Genomic DNA, 23,076 nt, shown 5'->3' on the forward strand with positions numbered 1-23,076 from the left:
AATAAGTGTAATAAATTAAATAGAACATGGGGATAGATCAATAACAAGAAAAGAAGCTTGTTGACACTTGACGACTGACACAGTTCGATGATGTTTATCCGATCTGTTTGCGCCAAAGATAATCAATGTAATTTGTATTAATATCGATGATAGCTTGAAATTGAACCGCGCCACGATTATTCTGGAATGTAGAGTACGCGGACATGCAATAGAGGAAAAATTCTGAAACTATGCTGTTAGAAAATTACTAACGTAACTCTTCGATAACCTCGGATTATATTCATAGCACATGTCCGAAGTGTAGACGTACACCTATTGGTTCGCGTAAGCCAAAAGTGTGGCGGACCCCAAAGGGGGACAGCTGGGGGTGGGGTCCTCCCTTTGTCGCTACACGCAAATTGCACTCTCGATCTATCGAGATAGAAAAAATGGAGCTCGTTGTATGAAAATCGTGGGATGAACGAAGAGGAGGTATCGAGTTAGGTGCAAGTTAAATATGCGGCCGGTATTGTTAAAAATAGAGCGATGGTCGACCGCCGGGTTGCTTGTGCAATCGAGCACGTGGGACCAAGTGTCCCCTCTTCTCCCTATAACCGCCTTTTCTTCCCTATTATGTCGATTCCTTTTCCCTTATCGATCAACCATCTGATCCTTAAAGAAAATTTCTCAACGCCTCGGTTGGTACATTGAAAAAATGGCAACCTACATTCTTTTCTCAATAATTTAATTCTACAGAATTTCAGCCGCGAACCACCGATGGCCCCCCCATGGGAATCGAAGCGTCGAACCCTTCTCGTAGAGAAGAAAAAGAATTTTCAAAGGACAGACCCGGAGAGGGAGAGAAAGAGAAAGAGGAAAGATTGAGCTGCCAACGATTGTTGGCACGCACCTTCATCGACACGCGTTCTCGTTCGCGGCCTTTGCCTCGTTCGCGCTCCTCGCCCTGAGAGGAAAAAAGGGATCCGCGCTATGTCACCTGGTTGGCATCGAACGATCGTCCAATAACAAACAACCAAGCTGGATAATCGAGACGAAATCGTACCTAGAATAGCTCTGATCGAAGGGAGACGCGCGTGACACGATCTTCGCGGCTGCCCTTGAAGAGGAAAACGGCACGCGCTTCCGTCTACCCATGCAAAAATAACATTCCGTAATATCGTGGCGCAAAACTTCACTGTTGGCCACGATACAAACGAGTCACACTCTCTCTGACGTCCAGGGACGCGGACAGATGCGATTTCGACGAGAAACGACAACGGTTACGCTTGAGGAAGATTATTGTGCGCGATGGTACGCGCGTTCGCCGCTAGAGGGCTGCGAACCCGAGATAACTTTCTCGCTAGTACTCGTACAACTATCCATTTCTATTCTCAAAAATCTCGGTATCACTGATTTGTGACAGAGAAAAATTGAGAAAGATGCTGATTAAATATGCAAATTTCAATGTAAACGAAAAGTGTTGATATTTCAGGAAGAAGTCATTTTAAACAAATGGAAGTTTGCGCTTCCATTCTTATCTGATGAGCGACTATAATACCCAGTTGGCATTTAAATCCACAGGTTGTTTAGGTGTGTACTCGGTGCTGATAAGGATAAACCTGGAATTAGATCTATTTACACCCACGTTTTCAAGAATTTAATTCAATTTAAGGGACCATCAGTGTCATAATTTTAATTGCTATAATTTTCAAGAAAATTTCTCCACCTTGTATCTGTGAGTGGTGGGTCCCTGCGAATAATAGGCGGAGCTGGCTGTTACGTAACGACACGAGCCTACTCCGAACGCTCCTATCGTCTTGTCTTATCCTCCAGCTGAGAATTAAACCGATCGCGCGATTCGAACGCGTGGACTCGCTCGCGCGATCGCCTCGCGTCATCCGTCGGATGTTCAGGATGGGAGAAAAATAGGAGCGAGTGAGCTAACTACCTTTCGGCAGCTTTATATCTCAAGCGTCAACGTTTCGTCACGTTTCACTTGACGTTTACGCCGTTTTCAGCGACACGTCCCGTGACCAGGAAGAACCGACCACGATCGAAATCCGACACCTTCGGAGCTGAGAAATCTAGAAGAAATCCTCTTCCTCCGCAGCCCGTTATCTATACCTTTCCTCCTGCTTCGATGATCCAGTTTGTAAACAGTCGGATCAACGTCATTGATTAAAAAACTAAGAATGAGAATCGAGAGAAATCTGAGAGAGGCTGATTCACAAAATAAGCGTAACTAACTCTGACACATCAGAGATGTCATTGTCAGTGCAAACGGATACAATCACAATCGATGTTTATTGAAAAGGTTTACACAAAAAAATCACTATTTTCTACGGAGACACATTCAAAACAAATAGTCACTGTCACTAACAGTCACTAGGGAATTTGATTTTCCTTCCGTTTTTATCGAAGAAAATTGCAATTTTAAATTTTCGACCCAGAATTTGTTTGAAATCTTAGAGACGCTAGAAAAGATTAGATTTTAATTAGAAATTATACAGAAACAAATGTCATCGACCTGTCTTAATAATTACACCGTTCGATAAATGTAACATAATTTTTAAGAAAGATTTCTTCCAAGCCTATGTTTATGTAACATTCGTGAACGTACTCTTACAAGATAGCGTGAAAATCCTGGTACAATTAGAGACACGCGAAAGGAAAGAACGAAGCAACAAGTTGATACAGAGGAAGATAAAGATCGCACAAAATATTCGACGCACCTTTCCGGCTAAAGTTTTGAACGACACACAATTTCCACTGTACACCGACACTTATCCCCGCAAATGTTGCACGAGCACTGGCTAGTGTATCGTCGAACGAGCGCACTCCTCGTTGCACTTGCCGCAGAGGCGGCGCGGCGCGAGCGTCTGCGTCGCGAATTCGTCATTCAGCCATTCTTGATTAGCAAACACCGATTTCGCGCGCTCTATGTAGTTAAATAGACGTCTTTCTCGCTTTTAGTGACGACTACGGTCTTTCGAACGAAGGAGACTTAAAGAACAATGGAAAAAAAAATCTGTTGCATGCACTTGAGCGATAAGCATCGATAGGAGTGATACAAACAATCTTACAATTTTAAAAAATTTTATATGTAAACATTAAGATTCAAATTTTGATTTTTATTATTAATAAATATGGTAATTTGAATTTCTTCTAATTTCGAATCTCCAAAAATTCTGAGAATCGATGACCGAATCGATATCGATAACTCGTACAAATTATTACGATAATTAAATACACGAGATGCGATTGTTTGAATTATTTATCAGTGATTACGCAAGTAATCGATTTGCAAGTATAGTAGAGTGTTTAATATTTGAACGCTCATCGCGTTGGAATATTTTGTCGTGAAAAGAAAATATCTTTCTGTCACGATATCACGTGTTTCTCTATTAGAATAAACAATTAAAGATATTACAAAGTATTATCGAATGATTTGAAAAGGATAAAGTATACAATCGTGATCGTATAATTTTTTTAAATGATCAACTTTTGAATACAAGTTATCTGAACGGTGAAGAATTTTAGAGGGGAGACTATTATGTGTGTGCGACCATTGACACGCATAAAATTTCAGTTAATGAATGCTGTTCGCGTGACGTTGCGGAAACAGCATCGTTTTATCGCGTTATTTTATACGTGATTGTGTTCTACGAATTTCTGACTTAACCTCTTCGCATAAGAAATACTTGGTAATACGTGAGCAATAATTTCTATAATTTTCCCAGGAAAAATGGCGAAGCCCCTGCTTCCCATCGTTCCCCGTAGGCATCCCAGGGGAGAATGACCACTGCTGCGTCTCTCGCCCTACATTTATAGACCTGCGGCGGCCCGCCGTTGGGGTACAAACTTCTACGCGGGAAAATTTGAATGACCATTTACTTCGTTATTCGTATTTTTCAATTATATACCAAATTTTATATTATTTAATAATTAAAACTTATATTATTTTGCTTCTAAATTACTTTTAACAATAATATTATCAAAATTAGGATTCTGAAAATTCCAGTTTCCCCTAGGAATGATTGATTTGATTTGTAACGTACAATACACTTTAACAAGAAGTAAACGGATATAAAAAGAAACCGGTGTTGAGTCACGATATCGATGTATTATCGAATAAAAGGCATTAAACCTTTCCTTATAAAATACTATAAAAAGAAATATTTCTTAGGAGGCACCGGGTTGTTGAAACACTTTTAGTCTTACGTACTTTTATCAAAAAAATTGTGAAATAATTAATCCACCGATTTGATTGCACGAAATCAACTAAAGACACTTTCTGAAGAAACACTGATGAGTAAAGGCTTTGCGAGGCTTCCCACGAGTCGGCTCGCGATCCACTAAAAGCACGCTTGTCGAGTCGCAGAATTATCTTTGCCAGTTAAAAAGATAAACCAGAAAATTACGAAATCCAACGTAACAGCTAAGGAAGTCGACTGGTTCGATTGCCGACCCACGTTGGAGCTAGTATCAGCAGACATACCGCTTACCCAATCGTGGTGACGAAAAGAAAAATAGGAAAAATAATTTTGAAAAAAATAGATAAAGAGAACGAGCTGAATAATGGCGACGAATATATATGGGAGGGAAGGAATTAAAGAAACAAACAAGAGAACGAGAGAGAGAAAGAGAGGGAAATTAAGTTGGAAGAGAGACAGATGATCCGAGAGAGTTGTCTTCCGGTCGGTTGAAACGAAAATACCCTGACTGCTCCCCTTTTCGTGAGTTTTCGCGACACTCTGCTCTGGAGTTCGATGTCCTGCTTTTATCAAAATCCTCTAACACGCGCTATTCTGAACTTCAACCGCCATTAATTTTCTTTTAATTTTGAGGATATTGAAAATCTCGATTTGATATAAAGTGAAATAGAAAAGTATTACATTTTTAAAGTGGAAGTTGCCGGAAGTTACTTTGAATAACATTGATTGTTCTGATTTTCTGAACTCTCATATTCCTGACCCTCGCTCCAATTACGATAACCGTCTTCCCCGGGTGCAATTTTTTCCAAGGAAGCGCAAAACCGCGGACGTTCACTCCCTCGAGATTAAACTAATCTCCGTTAGGGATCGAGATAAACGCGTGTCCCCTTTTATGACCGCTTACGACCCCGACATCAGGGAAAAGCTGGCTTCCTTGGGCGATAGGAAGTCTAGAAACATTACTACGCTTCCCTTTCAATAACCACGAATAACTCTTCAACATTCAAAATTTAATAAACACAAATCTTAGACGCTAAAATTAAATTCACTTCGAACTGAAAATCTTCCAAAGAGCAAGAAATAGAAAGGACAAAATTTTCTCTGCCGACAATTACACCCTTGACAAACTTCTGATCGAATCAATTAATTATCGAACGTTATAGAGGAAAAGTTTTCAAACTTTCTGGGGCACGTATATTTCCAAGTCGTTAACCCATTTTCGAAGGTGAAAAACAAAGATGAAAAGAAAAAGTGTATCGAGCTCGAGTGGCAGCGGTGGCTCGTAAATCGTGGACGAATTTAAAAATACATGTTGCTCGGCATCGAAGATTTAATCGAGGACATCGAACCGAGCCATTCGACGCGGCTGCTCGATCGCAGGATCGATGCCGATCGAGTTAGCCGTAAATCCTTGGATCGTGACGAATGATCCAAGGAGCGATCGTTAACGTGGAAACACGATCACGAGTCACGCAACACCGCGTTATTCTTTATAAGCTCGCATCGATAGCTGTAATAACGAGGCAGCAACAACCGACCGTTCAGATAATTTCGCGTTCTACGTAATTGAATCGACAGGTTGCCTGTCGCTATCTCTCGTTTCCAACACCGGAAACTTTTAATGGAAACTTTTGACTAATTGAAAATCAATTTCTAACATCTCGAGACGGTACGGAGGTTATTTCCATGGTTAGAACGCGATTATCTCGACGGGATGTGAAATGGAAAAGCAGTCACGCGGTCACGCGTGTGAGATAATGACGAATCGGCGAACAACTCGTATTCGGAAACGATCGAAATCTGTTCAACTCGGTGACACGTGCGCTACGTGTGTTCAATCGGAACCGCAAGGTCTCTCCTCGGATAACGGCTTGTCAGAAGTTCGCGCATGCACGATACATCGTGGAATTACTCGATGTTTTATGGATCTGCAAAAAAATTTCACGCTCGAGATTTCCCTACGTGGATAAGTACATGACGCACCCGGTGCGTCGGTGCTTACCCTACATAGATAGCGTATGACGCATACGATAACCCGCCTTCTAAAGACTTTGTATTATCACCAACTATCGACTAATTAATAACGATTATCTAACGAAGCACCGATGATCTATCGGACTTATCGGAGCCGTGATTAGTACTGTACTACAGCGTGTACCGTTTCTACGGCCGTTGAAAAAGATTATGCAATCGATGGAATAGCAGTCAAGGTCGCTTTGCTCGCGATTCCTGTCTCTCCATGGAAACAGACTCGCAAAATCTCGTCGCAAATTGATCGGCAAGAAAAAAAAAAAAAAAAAAATATGTTAAAGAAGAATCTAATTATCATTTGCATGAAAATGAAGTTGTAAGAAGGCGAGAAAATGGAAAGTTTAATTAATACGATGATCGAAGTTCGATCGAGCATCGAAGTGGTAATCGGGTCAGGATCGATATAACGCGACGACTCATCGCTGACGTTCGAGATCTCGATTATTTTCAGAGGCGAACGCCACGCGGTCATCGCGTTTTCTGACGTTCGACGAACGCTCGTAAATCATAACAAAGTACGCACACGCAATCCAATACTTTTCTCGTTCGCTTATCTGCCGCTGATAAGAGGACGAATTATCGGTAAGGAAACGGGAGAAGAACTCGAGGCATCGGGCTTAAATTTGATTTTCACTCTAAACAAGATTTTTGCAAAACTTTCAACGGCAAACAAAACGCGGCCATGAATTATTTAGGCGATAAGATAAAAATGTAAATTATTGTCATCGCGGATTTTTGAGATCAGAATTACAATTGGCATTTTGTAAGAAATAACACTTGTAACTTAACACAAATTTGTTAAGAAATGTTGCATAGAAAACGAGCAGAAGAAAGTTGAATATCCATTAAAATCCTATGAAAGTACTTGGGTACCAGTCTGTCTACGTGCAAAAAAGAATCTAGCCTACTATCGTATTCCAGCGGAAGCACCGTACATCCGCGTGTTAATATGTACAGGGTGTCTAAAGTGCTAAGTTGTTCAAGTCCAGTTATTTCTTAAGTAATGAAGATAAAAACTGTATCCATTAAATACATAATTTAAAAATAGAAAATAAATCCAGCTGAATAGAGAGTGATTTCTTTCGGCAGATTAATTGGTACAGGGCAGCGTTCAGAGCTTTCCGAGTCGTAGGCGTACAAATGCAAAATAGAAGCCTTTTTATATGTACATCTTTAACTGAAATTTAAAAATGAAAACCAGAGTGCGCGCCCTAGGCACGTGTCTATTTTGCCCAGGGGTAAACGCAGCCCCGAACCACAATATATACCAAAATAGTGAATGAAAATGATAAAAATATCACAGAAATTTAAATGTAAAAGAAAAAGGAACGTTTCTTTTGCACTAAACACAACGCGTCACCTTCCCCACTGTTCTCACTAGAAAACCAACTAGCAGCAACAAGAGAGAAAAAAAAAAGACGGCCTACCAGTTCTGAATGAACCCATTGACTTGCGCGGTGGCTCGTCGAGTTTCAACAAAGAAGCATCATCGATCGTTTATCAACGGTGCGCGGTATGCAAGCGATGCCACGCTCTCGATCATTTAAACAACGCGGTTGCGTCTTATTTAATGGGTCATTTTGACCCGGTCGAGAGAAACGCGATGTAGGAAAAAAGGAAAAAAAAACGTGTCTTAGGAAGCGACGGTTCGACGCGAATTGCGATATCCCACGACGACTGCTGGTTCGCGGTCGACGGAGAAATTGGGGAGGATCTGACGAGTGAGTTTGCGCGCCGCCCGACTTTCTCCCCTTTCGGCGCGGCTCTCACTTTCGTTCGGGGTCACGCGTACCGACGCTGCCCGCGAAGAAGAGTATCGACGACCCGCGAGAGGAACACGGTGTTCACGAAAGAGAATCCATCCGAGAGATGTACTCGATTCGCGCATGCGCCCACGATCCTGCCCTTCGTGGAACAGCTTTCACTCGGCCCCCGCTTTCTTCCGCTTTCACCCACTGCTGTCGAACGCCACCCACCCTTTTCTCTTTTTTTTTTCGGGGATGTACCACCCTCGTTAGTCCGCACCGATGAATTTCTTCGTTGTGTTTCAGATGATCGGATCGGTTCGGTAATTGGAGGATTTTTTTATATTTCTCAGCCGGTGAAAACAACCCTTAAATTCAAGATGTTGAAACGGAATTCTTTTTTACCTAATCCTAAATTTATATGTTTTATGATAACAAATGACAAAGCACCCTGATTAGTTTCTATTAATTTCTATTCTGTTAGCTACGCGCGACAGTAGTCGTTAGTGATGCACAATGAAATCGATAAGGAAGAAAATATCAATTTCAAAACAGAGATATGTATTTACACGTTAATGCACGTTGTATAACAGGGAGTTTGTGCCTTCGAAAGGCTCGGAGAAACTTCGAATATAATCCTATTGCAGAGACGATATTGATTAGCCAGTCGATAAATACAATTTTAATTACCCCGGGGACAGTGTTTGACAGGGAAACAATTCAAGGAACGTACAGCAGGAAACCGCGATGAATGTGAATGATTGGATCTTGATATAAATAGTTGAACAATGTGTTACGAAACGATAAAAGATAAAGACGTATTATTCTATAAAAATGTAGAACATGAAAAGGCTTTTATATAATCACGAATCTCGTTTACGAATTGTTAATGAACGAGCATGTTAGAATTTAAATTCAGATGATTGCCCGATCAAGGTTCTGGGGTAAGTGCCATGCCGTTCCTCATGGTCCTCCTACCAGAAGATGCAGGATCTTCCCCACTCCGTGGCCAGATCCTTCTAGATCAACCTTATCTTTTGACACGTGTCGTGCAGCACCATGACTTCGGGTCATCGGCCACACGCGCGTTCCTTCGAGAATCGGCGATCGAACTCTCTATCGCCGTTCCATAAACAAAACATCCGCGACTCTTAGAATTCGTCGCACCTCAAGTATCAGCTACCGCCGGCCCAAGTCCGATGACAGACATATGGCTCGGGGTATCGATAGCCTAAAGAATCCTAAGAAATCCTTGAAACCCGGGTCAAAGCCCAAAATGCATTGACCCTGCCACGTGTCAACCCTTGAACACGTGCTGACGCTAACAAGCATACCGTACAAAGAACAAGAAAATTTACACCGAGTCTTGACAGAGGTCTTTGAGAAGTAATTAAAATCCTGAAATTGGTAACCTTGCATCGCTTTTGTACCAGTTTAAAGGGTTGACCTTCTCTGGCAAACGGAGAGTGGAAAAATCGATGAAAATGCTGTGGCTTGAAAATAAGATGCATCGTACGTGTATGAACAAAACAAAAAGTACTTATATCTGACGTTTCATAATTACGATATTGCATGTTATGCAACAAACTGGCACGTTAAAAAACAAAATTTTGGCACGTAACTAACCGTGCACACAACATTCTGCCTTTTCGATACGAACCACTGCTGTCGACAACATCGACGCAATGTATTCCTCGTTTATTCTCCGATTTCCAAACGTCGATTGACCCTTGAACAGCGGAACCTGGGTCGATCGCGACCCTCAACTTGCAAAATATATAAGAGTTTAATGTATTGTCCGCCGCCCGAGGGTTAATAAAAATACAAAAAGAACTTGAGAGATTTGAAAGTCATCCATCAGCCATTAAGGAAACTTCTAATTTTCCAACAGCGATAAAACAAACATAAAATGCTTCCCGGAACAGCGATAGCGTGAAAGGGAACGATAGACTCAGCAAAAACAGAAATGAAAAAAAAAAGAAACGCCCGAAGGGAGGCAGGAAGTCGAGGAGCAAATAGAACTAACGATGAAATTTCTCCAACGAGCGTAAGCTGAGATCGACTGAACTAAGGAGGAGCTCTCGTGGAAAAGGGGTGGATAAGGGGTGGATAAGGGGTGGCAAAGGGTGTCAGGGACCTCTTTATATGGGCCACAAGATTCGCCTTAGTCGTCTTACTTCCTGAGGGTGTGTTACGCGAGAACGAAGGGAAAGAGATATACGTAGAAGGGGATGCTACTGTTGGGGGATGAAAACGAAAGACAAATAATAAACGGGATTCGTTTTTACGTTCGTCAATAAAACGACTGCATTCTTTTCATTTAATTTAGCGCAATTCTATATTGTGCTGTAAAGCGCAAATGTGTAGATAGATAGACTGAAACATAGAGTGGAAATACACCTATTGATAAAATTTATCATTGCCTCCGGAGTGCAAAAGGTTAATGCACTCAGCGCGCTTATATTAATTAACATCGAACGCAAAATGTATTAATGAAAATAGAGAACACAGTAAAACGTGGTAGTTATTGTTAAAAAGAAATCTGAAAAAAGAATTGCCTTTCTACCGGTCTCGCAATCGTCTGATTAAAAATTAAGCCGATGGCCATTCGTTAATTGCAAATCATCTCATATGATTCGGAGTCACGTTCATGGTTGCAAACGCTTTCTATAAATCTGACGCAAGCTTCCAAGGAAACGTTCACCCGTGTTGCGCAACCGAGTGCTGAGAATGAAACGCGCGAAGGGGATCCTGGCCAGATAGGACCCTCTACCAATTTCCACGATAAATCTGCCTCGTAAACCGCGAAGCACGGAGAACTTGGGATAGTATCTTCCGTCCACGCGGAACGATAAAAAAAAGAAGGGAGGAAAGCAAGAAAACACAGAAGCGAAATTGGTCGATAAATGGGTTGGTCTGCATGCAAACGGGGGAGGAAAAACAAAAGGGTGCACTTACCTTGCGTGATTAGTAGGCATCGTTCGCTGAACGAAGGCTAATTGAAAACGTTATCATAGCTGTAATATCGGTGTTTTCTATACAGCCACGCGATGCTTTTTAATTAGTCGAAAAAATAAATAAATTAATGATTATTTATATGGCAGTTCGTTAGACGTTTGACGTTAATACTTTCTCAAAATAACACACTTATATCAATTTGAAGCCAAAGTTACTGGAAATTTAATATAATATTTAGAGAAAAGTCAATAATTAATTAATTTTAATTAAACTCTAAAATGAACTATAGTTTCAATTAAAATCTATCATTTACTCAAATTAAAAAAATTATCAGATATTTCAATTAGAAATGGGTGTAAAATTTTTTAAATATTTACATCATGCAATAGAAAAATAATGAAAAATAGAAGCGAGGATGGAAGATACCATTTAAAAGATTCATGCAGGTAGCACATACATAAAAATGCATCAAATGTAATCCTACCTTAGAATGTAGTTCACACAGACGATTGATAGTGGCTTCTGTTGTTTAGAGCAGTGTATGAGGGTGGCTTGTGTGACGACCCATGCATATCCACCACGTTTTCCAAGGAATCTGTACGCCACCGTTTCGCACTGACCCTTGCTGAACACTGGAACAATTTCAGAAAAGAAAATATCAGTGCAAGGTCCTGCAAGGACTCTAAATGCACGTTGCTCTTCCTGCCTCTATATATACCCGGTAAATCGCTATTGGTATTGCGCACGCAACGCATTCTGGATGATGAAAGATCTGCGCTAAAATTGCAAAGCCCCTTCCACCTTTGGCTACTAACACGTTAACTATTGGAGGGGTCATTAAATAGACAGCTGACAAATTTAACCCTCCATAACTAGGAGTTTAGCATATCTGCCAGGAAATAAGTGGTATTAGAGGAATTAATCAGGAATTTGTTTTTTGTAGGCAATTTGAAATCTTAAGGGTTAAAGGGATAAAGATTTTAACTCGTCTCTATCGTGGACAACCAATCGAATGACGAACCCGTAAAAAAAGAAATCTTTGCCCCTAAAATCTTGATAAAGAGATCACCGTCCTTGAAATCTTTCCCTTTATGGTGTCATTCACCCGGCTCCTCCGCTAAGACCACGCCAAACCGGCACTCTCCCCACCAAATGCCAACGACTTAACTTTTTTTGGCCTCTTTTCGGTTCAACAACTACGCCGATCGATAATCCCGTGACAGGATTTTCTTCCGTATTAAATGTTACACGCGGTGAACCGTCGAAAATAAACCCTAGGCTTAACACCCGGGGATTTAAGGATCTTTTTCATATCGAGGATAATTTGAACAAGTTTACTTTGGACTTCAAGCGGGAAGATAGGAAAAAATAAAAGTATGGAAATAGAAGTGTCGAGATACTTAATCTCGATGATTAGCACGCTGTAACATTAATTACGACTAATGATTTCTTTTTATATTAATAATTACTGTTCGAATTGATACCGGCATTTTCCATAATTAAATCAGTAAAATGATACAAATGACCCAGTTTGCCACGGCAGGATTAAGGCTCTTATGATTTCTTAATCTAATGCCTCGAGTTTCTGTTTCAAAATACCATGTAACTTTAGCCCCGTTCACAAGCTTCTTTATACAATACATTTTTCAATTATGTAAGAGCCAAAGGCAGTTTTAAGATATGCAAGATATGGATCTTCCTCCAGCTACGTATGCAAGGTGAATGAATACAAAAATAGCTTTGAATGAAATAGCCAGAGGGAAAAAAAAAAAAAAAAAAAAGAGGAAAGTAAACGGAATTGAAACGATTGGTCATTTTTATACAAATTCAACGCCGCTATAATTATCTGAATAAATTATATTAAATTAGCATCGGTCACCAGTGACGCCCATAGGGCAGTCGACGCGTTAAGAACGGCACTGTCTTAATACAGACAAATCAAAGCGATACGATTGGCAAATATAGCGTAGTGGGTCGTGAACGAGCAGATTTATTCAAATGACCGTCAATTGGCTTATACTCACGTGATTTAAAAGATTTATCCAGAGCCAAATTGTCGAGGGCGTGATAGAACTCGAAAACAGACTGTCCAATTAATTCCTCGCTGTTCCAGCCTAAATACTCGGCCAATCTGATCGATTAAAGAAAAGGAAACTAATTAAAATATCACAAATATAACGATTAAGTCTTTTGCATAGAAAAAAATGAGAACTAAACGTTTGAATAAAAATAAATCATTGAAGGTAGGTGAAGCATGATCGTAAAAAGTCTGTGTCTTCGCACTGTGAAGACTGTAAATTCTTTTTTAAGACACCCTGTGCGCAATACTGTGAATAAATGTATTGATAATCAATCCACTCACTTCTCATCAGCATAGGTGAACTTCATGCTGAGACTGTGCTTAGAGAGGAAAGTATGACGACCCAAAGGGATCTCAATATTACTGGGATGTGGTATGGGACATCCTACAAGCACCAACGAAGCTCCCATGTCGCGTTCGTTTGGCTCGTCCTCGCTTTTGTCCTCCTCGTCCTCGGTCTCCAACGAATTCAATACAGGGTCACGACTGTACGTCAATCTACCGGTACAGTGAATCACCTGACGCAAAATGATTGTTCGCATGATCGAATCAAATCGTTCTTTTGCTTTCCCTTCATAAATTTCATGGTTCAAAGATTTCTTAAAAAGTACCAACCTTATAGGAAGCACTCTTCAGGTTCACCTTCCTTCCTTTACTGGTAAGCGTGCATTTCAGACGCAGGAAGAAACTGCAAACACGCTTTTCATTGTTTTTCGTTGGGCTCGAGGACAGACACTCCCGTAATTCGTCATGATCGCAGGGATGACTGTACTCGTATACACTCTGACCCATCATGTCCATCTGAACAAAGAATTATCATAAGCATTTAAATGTTCCCTTTGTTCACATATTGTCTACCGTTTACGGATGAATGCGTTTGGTTGACAAGTCAATAAACAAAGTAAACACCACGAGTGATTAAGAATTCCTTAAATTTGAGGAAAAATCCACTATTAACAGGCTTAAGTTATAATTGAAAATGTTCACATGTATACTGAGAAAAATAAACAAACGTGTTAACGGGTTAGATTTACATCGTTAGAGTAAACTACATCGTACAGAAAAATAAAGGAAAGAAAAAGTTTGCGTAATATCTATGAGATTAGACGTAGAGATTACGATCTTTGCTTTGATCGTTACGTTGAAATTGTTTTTGCTGAACTATCTTTGATAATAAGTTTCTTCAATTGACCATGTATACGCGACTTCCCCGTGTACAACATACGCCAGTAAATAAAGCGTTAATCAGACGAGAGGTACCTGAGAAACGCCAAGATAATCGCTAACGTTCTCTGAAAGGTATATCATGTTCCCATCGCTGGACAGCACCAGCATGAACCCGTTTAGGGCTTTAGAAAATAGCTCGTCCATTTCGTTCGACGACTCAGACTTAGCCACTGGTGCTGGAACTGAAAAAGAATTTCAAAAAAAAGAAAAAAGAATTAAACGACCGAAAGGAACGGGATACTTATAAGAAGATAGTAGGTTGTTAAGGCTTGATGGTACTCACTGGCATCTACTACCGAACGCACTTTCAAATAGGCGATAGCGAGTCTCATAACACTGGCCTTATCTAGGTGGGCTGCTTGGTCCGATGCAACCGGAAGGGCGGCAGCCAGTTCCGTGAAAATGTCCGTTTCCTTGCTCCGACGACATCGTGCAGCGTCACGAGACTTTTCCTTCCTCTTCTCGTTGCTCCTGGAACGAAATACACGCTCGAATCGGGATCGACAAAATCGAATTCCGCCATTTTGGTTGCTCTTTTTAACCTTATCTACGATACGCGACTCAAACCCGATACGAATAAAAATTAATAAACGAGGACTCGTTTAATTCGATGAAGAGAAAAATCGCAGGAATGTTTCTAAGGAATCGAAAAAAAAAAAAAAGACCAGACTTGTTCGAAGGTCATTTTGTAGAGGTGATAACAACCATTCGAGATAGTCGAGACGTGACGAAACGCGGTTGATGAAAATCTCAGCCTGAGAGGTGATATTTACGCCATTCCATCGTGTTCTGTCCATGTCAATACGGGTTCAACGGTGATCGCAGATATCAGATACGAATCGCAAATCGCCTCCACCGATTCCAGAAGATAAAGATGGCGAACCGATCGAAAGAAGTCTTGCGAAATTTTTCCTGTTACCAATGGAGCATAATCATCCACGTTGCACGAATAATCGAGTGTGCATATTTCTCATTCCAAGAGAGCTTCGATTCTTTATGACTCAATTTTAATTTTCATTAATTTCAGATTAGCAATTTCTAGATTCTTAGAACCTTTAGAATGCGTTCAGGTGCAATATGGGCTGTTTGGTTAAGGCTCCCCCACCAGATGCCAGGGAAAAACCCAAGATATAATAATCCATCCATTATAATAATCCATATTTTAAAGAAAAGGTTTCAAGTTAAACAACAATTGTGTAATCGTTCACGCTTTATGCACATTCATCCCCTAATCAGAAACAGAAAGCCTATAAGACACAGAATTCCTTGTTGCCTAATAAGACTCAACAGCGTCAAGTTATTGCAGATTATACTGCGATATCTCGGTACACAGCGGAGAAGTTTCCGTAATGCTACCTCGCGCAAACAAAACCTTTTCTCACGACCGTGCACTTACAAATAATCCTCGAGAAGTTGTTCGTCCTCGTTGTACCCGTATTCGTGTTGCAGGTCCTCGTAAAAGCACGGTGGCAGGACATTGTTCCTGCCGAACGAGTAGTAACCGGTGTCGTTATAGAGGGGGCAACGATCGCTCGCCGGACACTGTAGCCATCGTTCTTCCGTGCAAAAAGCAAACAAATCGGGACAATTCTGACAGAATCTCGCATCGATCCAACCCGTACGAGCGAAATCGTTCGTCGAGGCGTCTTCCAATTGCCTGTTGGTCAACTTCGTTGAATATTCATGATAAGTGGGTCTGGCCCGACGAAACTGTGTACCGACAGGCAGCTTATAGCCTCGAACCTGACAATTCGTCTGGGACCTGTCTGTTTCGAAGCACATTGCCAAATCTTCCATGTCTACAGGGTCTGATTTTCTATTTCTCGAACAATTTTGAAATTGACCACACTGCTCGTTGGAGGGTGGTAGCGTGCAAGGCAGGGACGAATCATAAGGCAGGGTAGGAAAGTCTGTAGGGAAAGATTGATCGGTAAAAGATCTCTGAAGATCTGGATTTTGGTTAACGGGTCGGATCGGTGGTCCCCTAGTAAATCGACAGGGTGGTAGAGTGGGTTCATCCTGGTCGTAGAAATTCGCGTAGTCTGTCTGTCCATTAAGCCATTCGGAGCAACGACCTGGGGTCTCCTGGTTATCTGGCAACCCATCATCGATCTGCTGCAGCACACGTGGACCGTTCATCTTTCTCCAAATCCTTCTCACTGCGTCGGAGACTTTTTATCGGTATGGGATCCTCCGGATTTCCCAAGATCTTTCTTCTGCTTTTTCTTTCTTTTACGAGGTTGGAACTCCTCTTCCCGTTACTCGAAGTTATGACGAATAAAACTCTTGTCCTATTTTATCGTCCCCCTTCTTAGTTAGCGTACTACCCACGACCCTTCTTCTTTTTCTTCCTTTCGCTTACGGCTCTGTCTCCTCCTTCTCTTGACCCCGGTCCTTTTTTCGTTCGTGAACCACGCCTGTCTTCCGTGCTTCGTTTCTCTCTTTCCTCTCCGTTGCTTCGAACGAGTTTCAAACGCCTTATCTTCCTTGATTTGTTGTTCAATTCGCGATTACGCAGATCGTTCGAACAGATTCGATTCCCCGATGGAAGGACAGAGACCATTCTCGTGGTCTCGGAACGAAATTCTGTTACCGAGTCGTTCGCGACTCGGGATCGAACCGTACGACTGTTGGACACGATACTAAAAGACAAAAGTAGTCTTGGCTCGGACACCTGGAAACGATGAATATCTTGAGACTGATAACGATACCTTCAGATATCGAGCTCACCGACGTTTATTTCGTTTTTCAATTGTCGAACGAATTCGTACGATTGTCTCAGCTTTTACCCTACCGATTAAATTTCTATATCTAGGAGGATTGACGTCGACGGCTCGCTATCAACGAGACGAGATCTGCGAACCAAGCAGTTGGACGACACGAAGAAGGATTCGTTTCGCGAACGATTATATCTGTTCCGGGTTTCTAACGCTGTTTTGCAAGTTGTTCAAGGACTCGAGAAGTACCTTACTTGTTGCGAACAAGTGGTGATTCAATTGGAATAGTTGTACAACAGGTTTTCTTGTGATACGGTTAGAAAACCGTCCAGAACATGGTAGTTATAAAATACGGTTTCGGTAAAATTTGACGAAATAAGAATCGGGAGTCTTAAAGCCCGATTTTTAGTCGAAAACATATCGGAAAGTACATTGGCAAATATTAGGGTTTCGAGATCTGCTGAATAAAAAAAAGGAATATCAAAGTCCGTATTTTGTCAATTTCACGCTATAGCGATGCATCTCATTTTTTATTAATCTACTGTATGAAAACAAAAAGAAAAATGCGTCGAATTACCTGTGTCAACAAGTATGATAGAGATAGAAGGAGGCACGCGCCTATAAATACTTTGTTACAACGATCGGCCTTGATCAAGTAAATTATCGCGAGTAAATGCGGAAACGAAACTTGCCTCCAAGTATCTGCGTAGTAAAGTAAGCGGTAGGCTGATCGTTTAGGAAAATGCTCGAGGCACTAACCGGTCGTAAATGTTTCAGAAATGGTGACCCACGTATCCCTGGGACCATTTCAACCCCCTACACGTATAGAATATAGAATCTCGATTGGCCCTAACTTGGAATTTGGATCACCGTTAATCCCGAAAATAAATTTTCATCGAAATTGGACGCGAGTCCAATTTTGCAAATACAATTTTGATTAGTTATCCACGTTGAACGCCATCAGGGTCACCGCTGACCACAGCATTTAACTAATTAATATAAAAAAAGAGTGAACAAACTTTGAATGACATCAGTATTATGCTAATAATAATTGTAAGCTGATCAACAACTTAAATTGGCAAATTAATCGCTTACATTGTTAACATTTAATTACTGTTACGATGTGTCCCACAATAAGCGGCCACTCTTGTACGGCGCTCAGCGTGTTAATGAACTGACCGAAAAATAAGGACGCTTCGTAACGAGCATAATATTCAGATACACAGATGTTTTTTTCGTTTCTCTTAATTGCCTCGATACACGGAATTCCAAGAGACGTAATGATTAAGCGAAAACGGCAAACAAGAAAATTCTCTGAAATTACTGCTTCGATAGGTCACGTGACAGCATGGACGAACGAACGCGGGAGCTAAAAATAGTTCAGCTTCGATAGTTATTCGGACGTATAAACTGTTTGTTAATGGCCTGTACGGTATATAAGAATTCGAAAAGAAAGTTTCCAGAAGGTCGAATCGCTGCTCCAGAATACACGTACAATAAAATGTTGAATTTTCGGCGTGTGCGTTTCTCGTATCGTCCAAGGGAAACATCCTACGTTTAGCCCGAAGCAGAGAGAGTTCTTTTCTCCCTACCCCCGACGAACGGTCATTATACATACATATTCACGTAATAACTCGACACGACGACGTTTAATTACGGATACCATACTTTAAACGCTATTAAACGATCTTCCACGCTGCATTCTTCTTTGTTAGCTCGATCGAAATTAATTTATTCGATTATAATCGTTTGAATTCGAGATAATGTATCGAAGAGTAAGGAAAAAAGCATACGAAGCAAGCGCCGCCGATACATGTAAATAAGGGAAGGCAATGCTTTATCTCCGTGGTTTCTCTGATTATGCGACCGCTTTGAAATTAACATACGCGGCACGCGTGACGCTGGCGCTCTTGATTTATCTGAATTTTACTAGATTCGAAGAAAAACGATGCGACTATTTTTACCAATCAGGAGAAAAAAACGTTTTATCTATCGTACACGTGTACAACGCTTTTACGCTTTAACAATTTTTTTTTTAAATCTTTTTTGTTAAGAATGACGTTCGTCGCGAGGGCAATACATAGGGGCATCTGAATTTCCATGAAAAGTTTGGCGTTTCTAGGTTATGGCCGCGATCGATTATCTTATTTTGCCAGTTTATCAAGTCCAGTGCTACTCTAGCGCCATTCTAACGAACAAATTCGTAACCTCTTCGCTAGAACGAAGGCGCGAAATGCGCGCGAAAGAAAATTAAAAGTGAAACGAAAACAAGTACGGAACACTTTTCGCCATAAAGTTCCTTGTTTTTCTTTATCGCGACACGATATATGCAATATACAAGGCAACGGGGCTCGCTCTTTGGCCTTAGAATGGAATTATCCCAAAGGAGTTTGGTATCGCAAGGACATCTGTGTCAAATGCAATGATGGAACGAATTCGTATGCATGTATATTTTCCATTCGAATGGCGCTCGGTTTAAAAGGCAAAGAAAAAGAGAAATCGTCGAATCCCCGTCTAGAAATCCCTACCGTTTTTAAACCGCCGCAGGATTTTACTGATAGAAACCTGACAGACCCTACTGTAAATCCATCCGATAAATTATCGCTGCATTTTCTATCGGTGCGGAAGACCTTTTTTCCGTCTTTGTTCGTCCACTCACACACGTACAGTTGTGATGTAGAACGAATGGAAAGAGATCGGATTATTAGAGAGAAGAGACCATAAGTAATCTTGTAACCGGTGGAGGGGAGAAGAAAATAACGGAGGAAGAAAAAAGATAGATAGACGGTGAGGAAGAGATAGACAGAGAAAGAGAGGGAGAGCCATCAGCTCGGAGGAAACGCGATTGCGTCAAACATGCACGCATTCACTCACGCATACAGAACACGAGACGCGCGCGCGCGACAAACAGAATATATTCTTTGGTGTTCCGTCGATTCCGACGTCGAAACACAGTGTTTACGAATGGATCGTACGATATAGAATACCATATTTAATGACACGTTTTGAATAACGAATGAGGAAAGATGAAAAACCTGATGTGCAAACGATGTAACATCCATACGGGTGCCGTTGACTTTGTATTTTAGTATGATACCACTCACCTTCTTTTCTCCTTGTGTTTCTTCTCTTTCTTATGCGATTCCATCGTTAGTCGAAAAATATGAGGAAGTTTTTCGAATGGTACGACACCCTGGTACACTCTCGGTCACTGCCAAGGAACGTATCCAGCGTGCACTCCCGCCTCGACTCGTCACGAAATTCTCGTTCCCAATTGTCTTTCGTCGTACTTTGCTCGCACCGATTCCGGGTCCTCGCTTTATTGAAATCGATGCACCGACATACGTTCGACACTAAATACGCGACGTCACCTCTGCTCGATTACTTCTATCAACGTCGCGAAACGAAAACACATCCTTCTTTCATCCGCACGAAATGCCCGACGAACGCCAAACTCATGGTGTGATGGCGATGACGATGACGATGGTGAAGCTAGTGGTGGTAGTAAGGCTCGTAGAACGGTGCTGCTAATGGTGGTAGTGGCGGTAAACGAGCGTGGCGTGCTGGTAGAAGTTGTATACACGAAAAACCGACTGTCCAAAGGGTTGGAGCGAAGGAGGGGCGCAACTGTACGGCTGACGTCACGCGGCTTCCGTGCCGCCATCTTGCGGCCGTGACGTCAACCAACAGCATGTTGTCACGTGGTAAACAAGTAGGACAGTTCAAAAATTCCGTATCGCCAGTCACAAAAAATTATCTTCTTTCTCAAACCGTGCGTCATTACATCTACAGAAAGAGGTTATTTGTTAATTCGAAGAAGTATTTATTGATCACAATGTACAAAGTATGTACAATAAGTTGAAATTCAACGGAAAATGCGAGAAATAATATGTATATCGATTCACTTTTGATTTCCAGACAAAAAAAATGAAATACATAATTAATGAATTAAGTAAATCAAAATAACGAGCAAATGCAATAAATCATTTTCGTTTTGTCATCTATAACTTTACAGAAAAATTAAGAACAAATACCTGAAAACGAAAAACAGTATTTGCGGGTACTTTATTTCCTTTCAAAAATACTTCGCCCCACACGTATCTATTCCTTGCGAGTACTACAGAGATCCTATTGCCTTAAGTCTCGGTAAAAATTTACTTTAGTTAGTTTGCAATGCAATCTCATTGCATTGATATTTGTACTAGCGAGATAACATTTATTTAGTGTTAGTTCGTTCCACTCCTTTTTCAATACTAGAAGTTTCTGGTATATCTTCCTTTTCCGTTTGATTTTTTACACCAGGAACTTTATCTCCACCCTCCACATTTTTATGGTGTTCTTCCATCGGATCTCCATCTTCGTCGAATTCATCTAGGACTGCGCCCTTACTTCGATACAATGCAGGATATTGTACCATACAAGATTGCATTGTTTTAAATGCTTCGTAACAGTCCGAACCTTTTGGTTCTGCTGTTGAATAATGGAAACAGGAAAATGCCTCGCGGAATTCTAAACCACATGGTCCAGTTGCCATTCCTCCAAGGCATGGGCAGTTCCAATTGATTTCTCCATTGGGTAGCAAGAGACCAGGACTTGGTTCTGCTTCTGGAAGCTCTATTTTACTAGGTGTTGCATGATCTTCTTTTGATGCAAATATTATAGTGTCTTTTCCTTCCTTACGAATTAGTGGCATATTTGAAGCATACAAAAAATGTATAAAATTCTCCTTAGAAGATAAAAATAAAATACGCTAGATTTCCTTTCGATAGAAGTTGTTCTAGCTTCTATATTTTAATGCTGGTACTTTCTACTGTCAGCAGTAAATGATAATAAATTATGCGATGCACGATGAATTACATATATGCAAGGTTCTTCCTCGTATTTTTCAGCTACAGTTAAAGATGCTCTTAAGCGTACATAGCAATCATCGGTGCACCTCAGAACAAATCTATGTTCCTTTGGATTATATTTTAAAATATCAATAGTATACTTGGTTCCTTCTTCGCCAAACAATTGTCTGATAGACTGAATAATATTCTTCTTCAAAAATACAGCTGATATTTCACGATTACGATTCTGCGGCAGTTCTCTAAAAACAGAAAAACACATTATTAGTATAAATGTTTATCTATAACATAAGAAACAAATATATAAAATGTTTTATTTTTTTTTTTTTTTAAATACAACATAACAATTACATCTGCATACAAAGATATCTAGAAACAAATGTGGGAACTGTGACAAAAATTTACAACGTATAATAAACGAAAAATTGTAACTTAAACAACGATTAATACAACCAGGTTTATATTAAAATTATATTATAAATGCACAAAGATTATGTTGCGAACTATAGGTAGACAATAACATTTTTAATGTACATGCACATCTTTGGCAAAGTTTTACTTGCAAATTCGATCGTAGAGATCGGACTTTGAATATAGGTTAGATTACATGTGCCCGAATGAAAATATAAGAAGTGTTTAAATTTACTAACAGAGTAACATCTAAGTAATACATAGTATACACAACACTAACTCGCGACTCACATTTAATGTTTATAAATTTAATACAGCACTTTTCGTTAACTTTTGTTCAGGCACTGCGGCATTACAGAGCAGACAACACGTTACGCAGTAGACAGATGTCGCCCCAATCGATTATATCAAAATTTTTTACCTGAAACACATCATAGTTACTATTTTCTACTTTTTACATTATTATTATTAGGACTCTTTTGTTACAATTACAACAAAAGGATTCATTGTTTCTATAAAATAATCAAATATTTAAATTCAATTTTCAAAGAATTTCGTACCGCGCTGCAGACGCGATCCAATACGATTGCTAGATTTCTAGGGAATATTTCACTGTTGGTACAAGTTACAAAATGGATCCGAAAATTCGAAACAGTCGACAAACTAGTCTTTACCCTGTCAAATATAATACGAGACTAGGGTGAATGAGAACTTACCGACGTAAACCTGAAAGTTCTTCCATGTCGATATGAAATTAACCCCTATTACTCTTCCATAATTCTAGCAGTTGGTCCTTTAAACCTTAAATTTATGATCCCTTTAATCCTCCCTAAAACCATGTCCATTCAATTTCTTTCCGTCAAATAA

General features: G+C 40.5%; 3 protein-coding genes and 1 long non-coding RNA gene across 4 annotated transcripts in view; all 4 read right to left on the reverse strand.

Annotated features, from left to right (window-relative positions):
- Window positions 1-20,561, reverse strand: part of LOC114872902 (protein similar-like) — a 30,097-nt gene extending 9,536 nt beyond the window's left edge. The window contains exons 1-7 of the mRNA XM_029180641.2: window positions 20,056-20,561; window positions 14,518-14,705; window positions 14,268-14,416; window positions 13,623-13,808; window positions 13,290-13,525; window positions 12,952-13,058; window positions 11,412-11,559 (exon numbers count right to left, since the gene is read on the reverse strand). Of these exons, the coding sequence (XP_029036474.2) occupies window positions 11,412-11,559; window positions 12,952-13,058; window positions 13,290-13,525; window positions 13,623-13,808; window positions 14,268-14,416; window positions 14,518-14,705; window positions 20,056-20,099 (1,058 nt within the window). The 5' untranslated portion in view covers window positions 20,100-20,561. The remainder of the gene's footprint in view (window positions 1-11,411; window positions 11,560-12,951; window positions 13,059-13,289; window positions 13,526-13,622; window positions 13,809-14,267; window positions 14,417-14,517; window positions 14,706-20,055) is intronic.
- On the reverse strand, window positions 2,172-7,343 carry LOC114872908. The gene is made up of 3 exons (XR_003788824.2): window positions 4,205-7,343; window positions 2,712-3,843; window positions 2,172-2,453 (listed from the first exon to the last, which is right to left on the reverse strand). It is a non-coding gene; the product is annotated as an uncharacterized LOC114872908 (long non-coding RNA).
- Window positions 20,562-20,753: 192 nt separating the features above from the next.
- Window positions 20,754-21,729, reverse strand: LOC114872907 (mitochondrial intermembrane space import and assembly protein 40-B). Its single transcript, XM_029180653.2, has one exon. The coding sequence runs from the start codon at window positions 21,642-21,644 to the stop codon at window positions 21,168-21,170; it is 477 nt and encodes a 158-aa protein (XP_029036486.1). The 5' UTR covers window positions 21,645-21,729; the 3' UTR covers window positions 20,754-21,167.
- Window positions 21,642-22,604, reverse strand: LOC123988547 (ribonuclease P protein subunit p14). Its single transcript, XM_046289021.1, has 2 exons — window positions 22,449-22,604; window positions 21,642-22,040 (listed from the first exon to the last, which is right to left on the reverse strand). Exons 1-2 carry the CDS (start codon window positions 22,469-22,471, stop codon window positions 21,743-21,745), a joined length of 321 nt encoding a protein of 106 aa, XP_046144977.1. The 5' UTR covers window positions 22,472-22,604; the 3' UTR covers window positions 21,642-21,742.
- Window positions 22,605-23,076: the final 472 nt, after the last annotated feature.

Source organism: Osmia bicornis, chromosome 15 (assembly GCF_907164935.1).
Source record: "Osmia bicornis bicornis chromosome 15, iOsmBic2.1, whole genome shotgun sequence".
Lineage (NCBI taxonomy): Eukaryota > Metazoa > Arthropoda > Insecta > Hymenoptera > Megachilidae > Osmia > Osmia bicornis.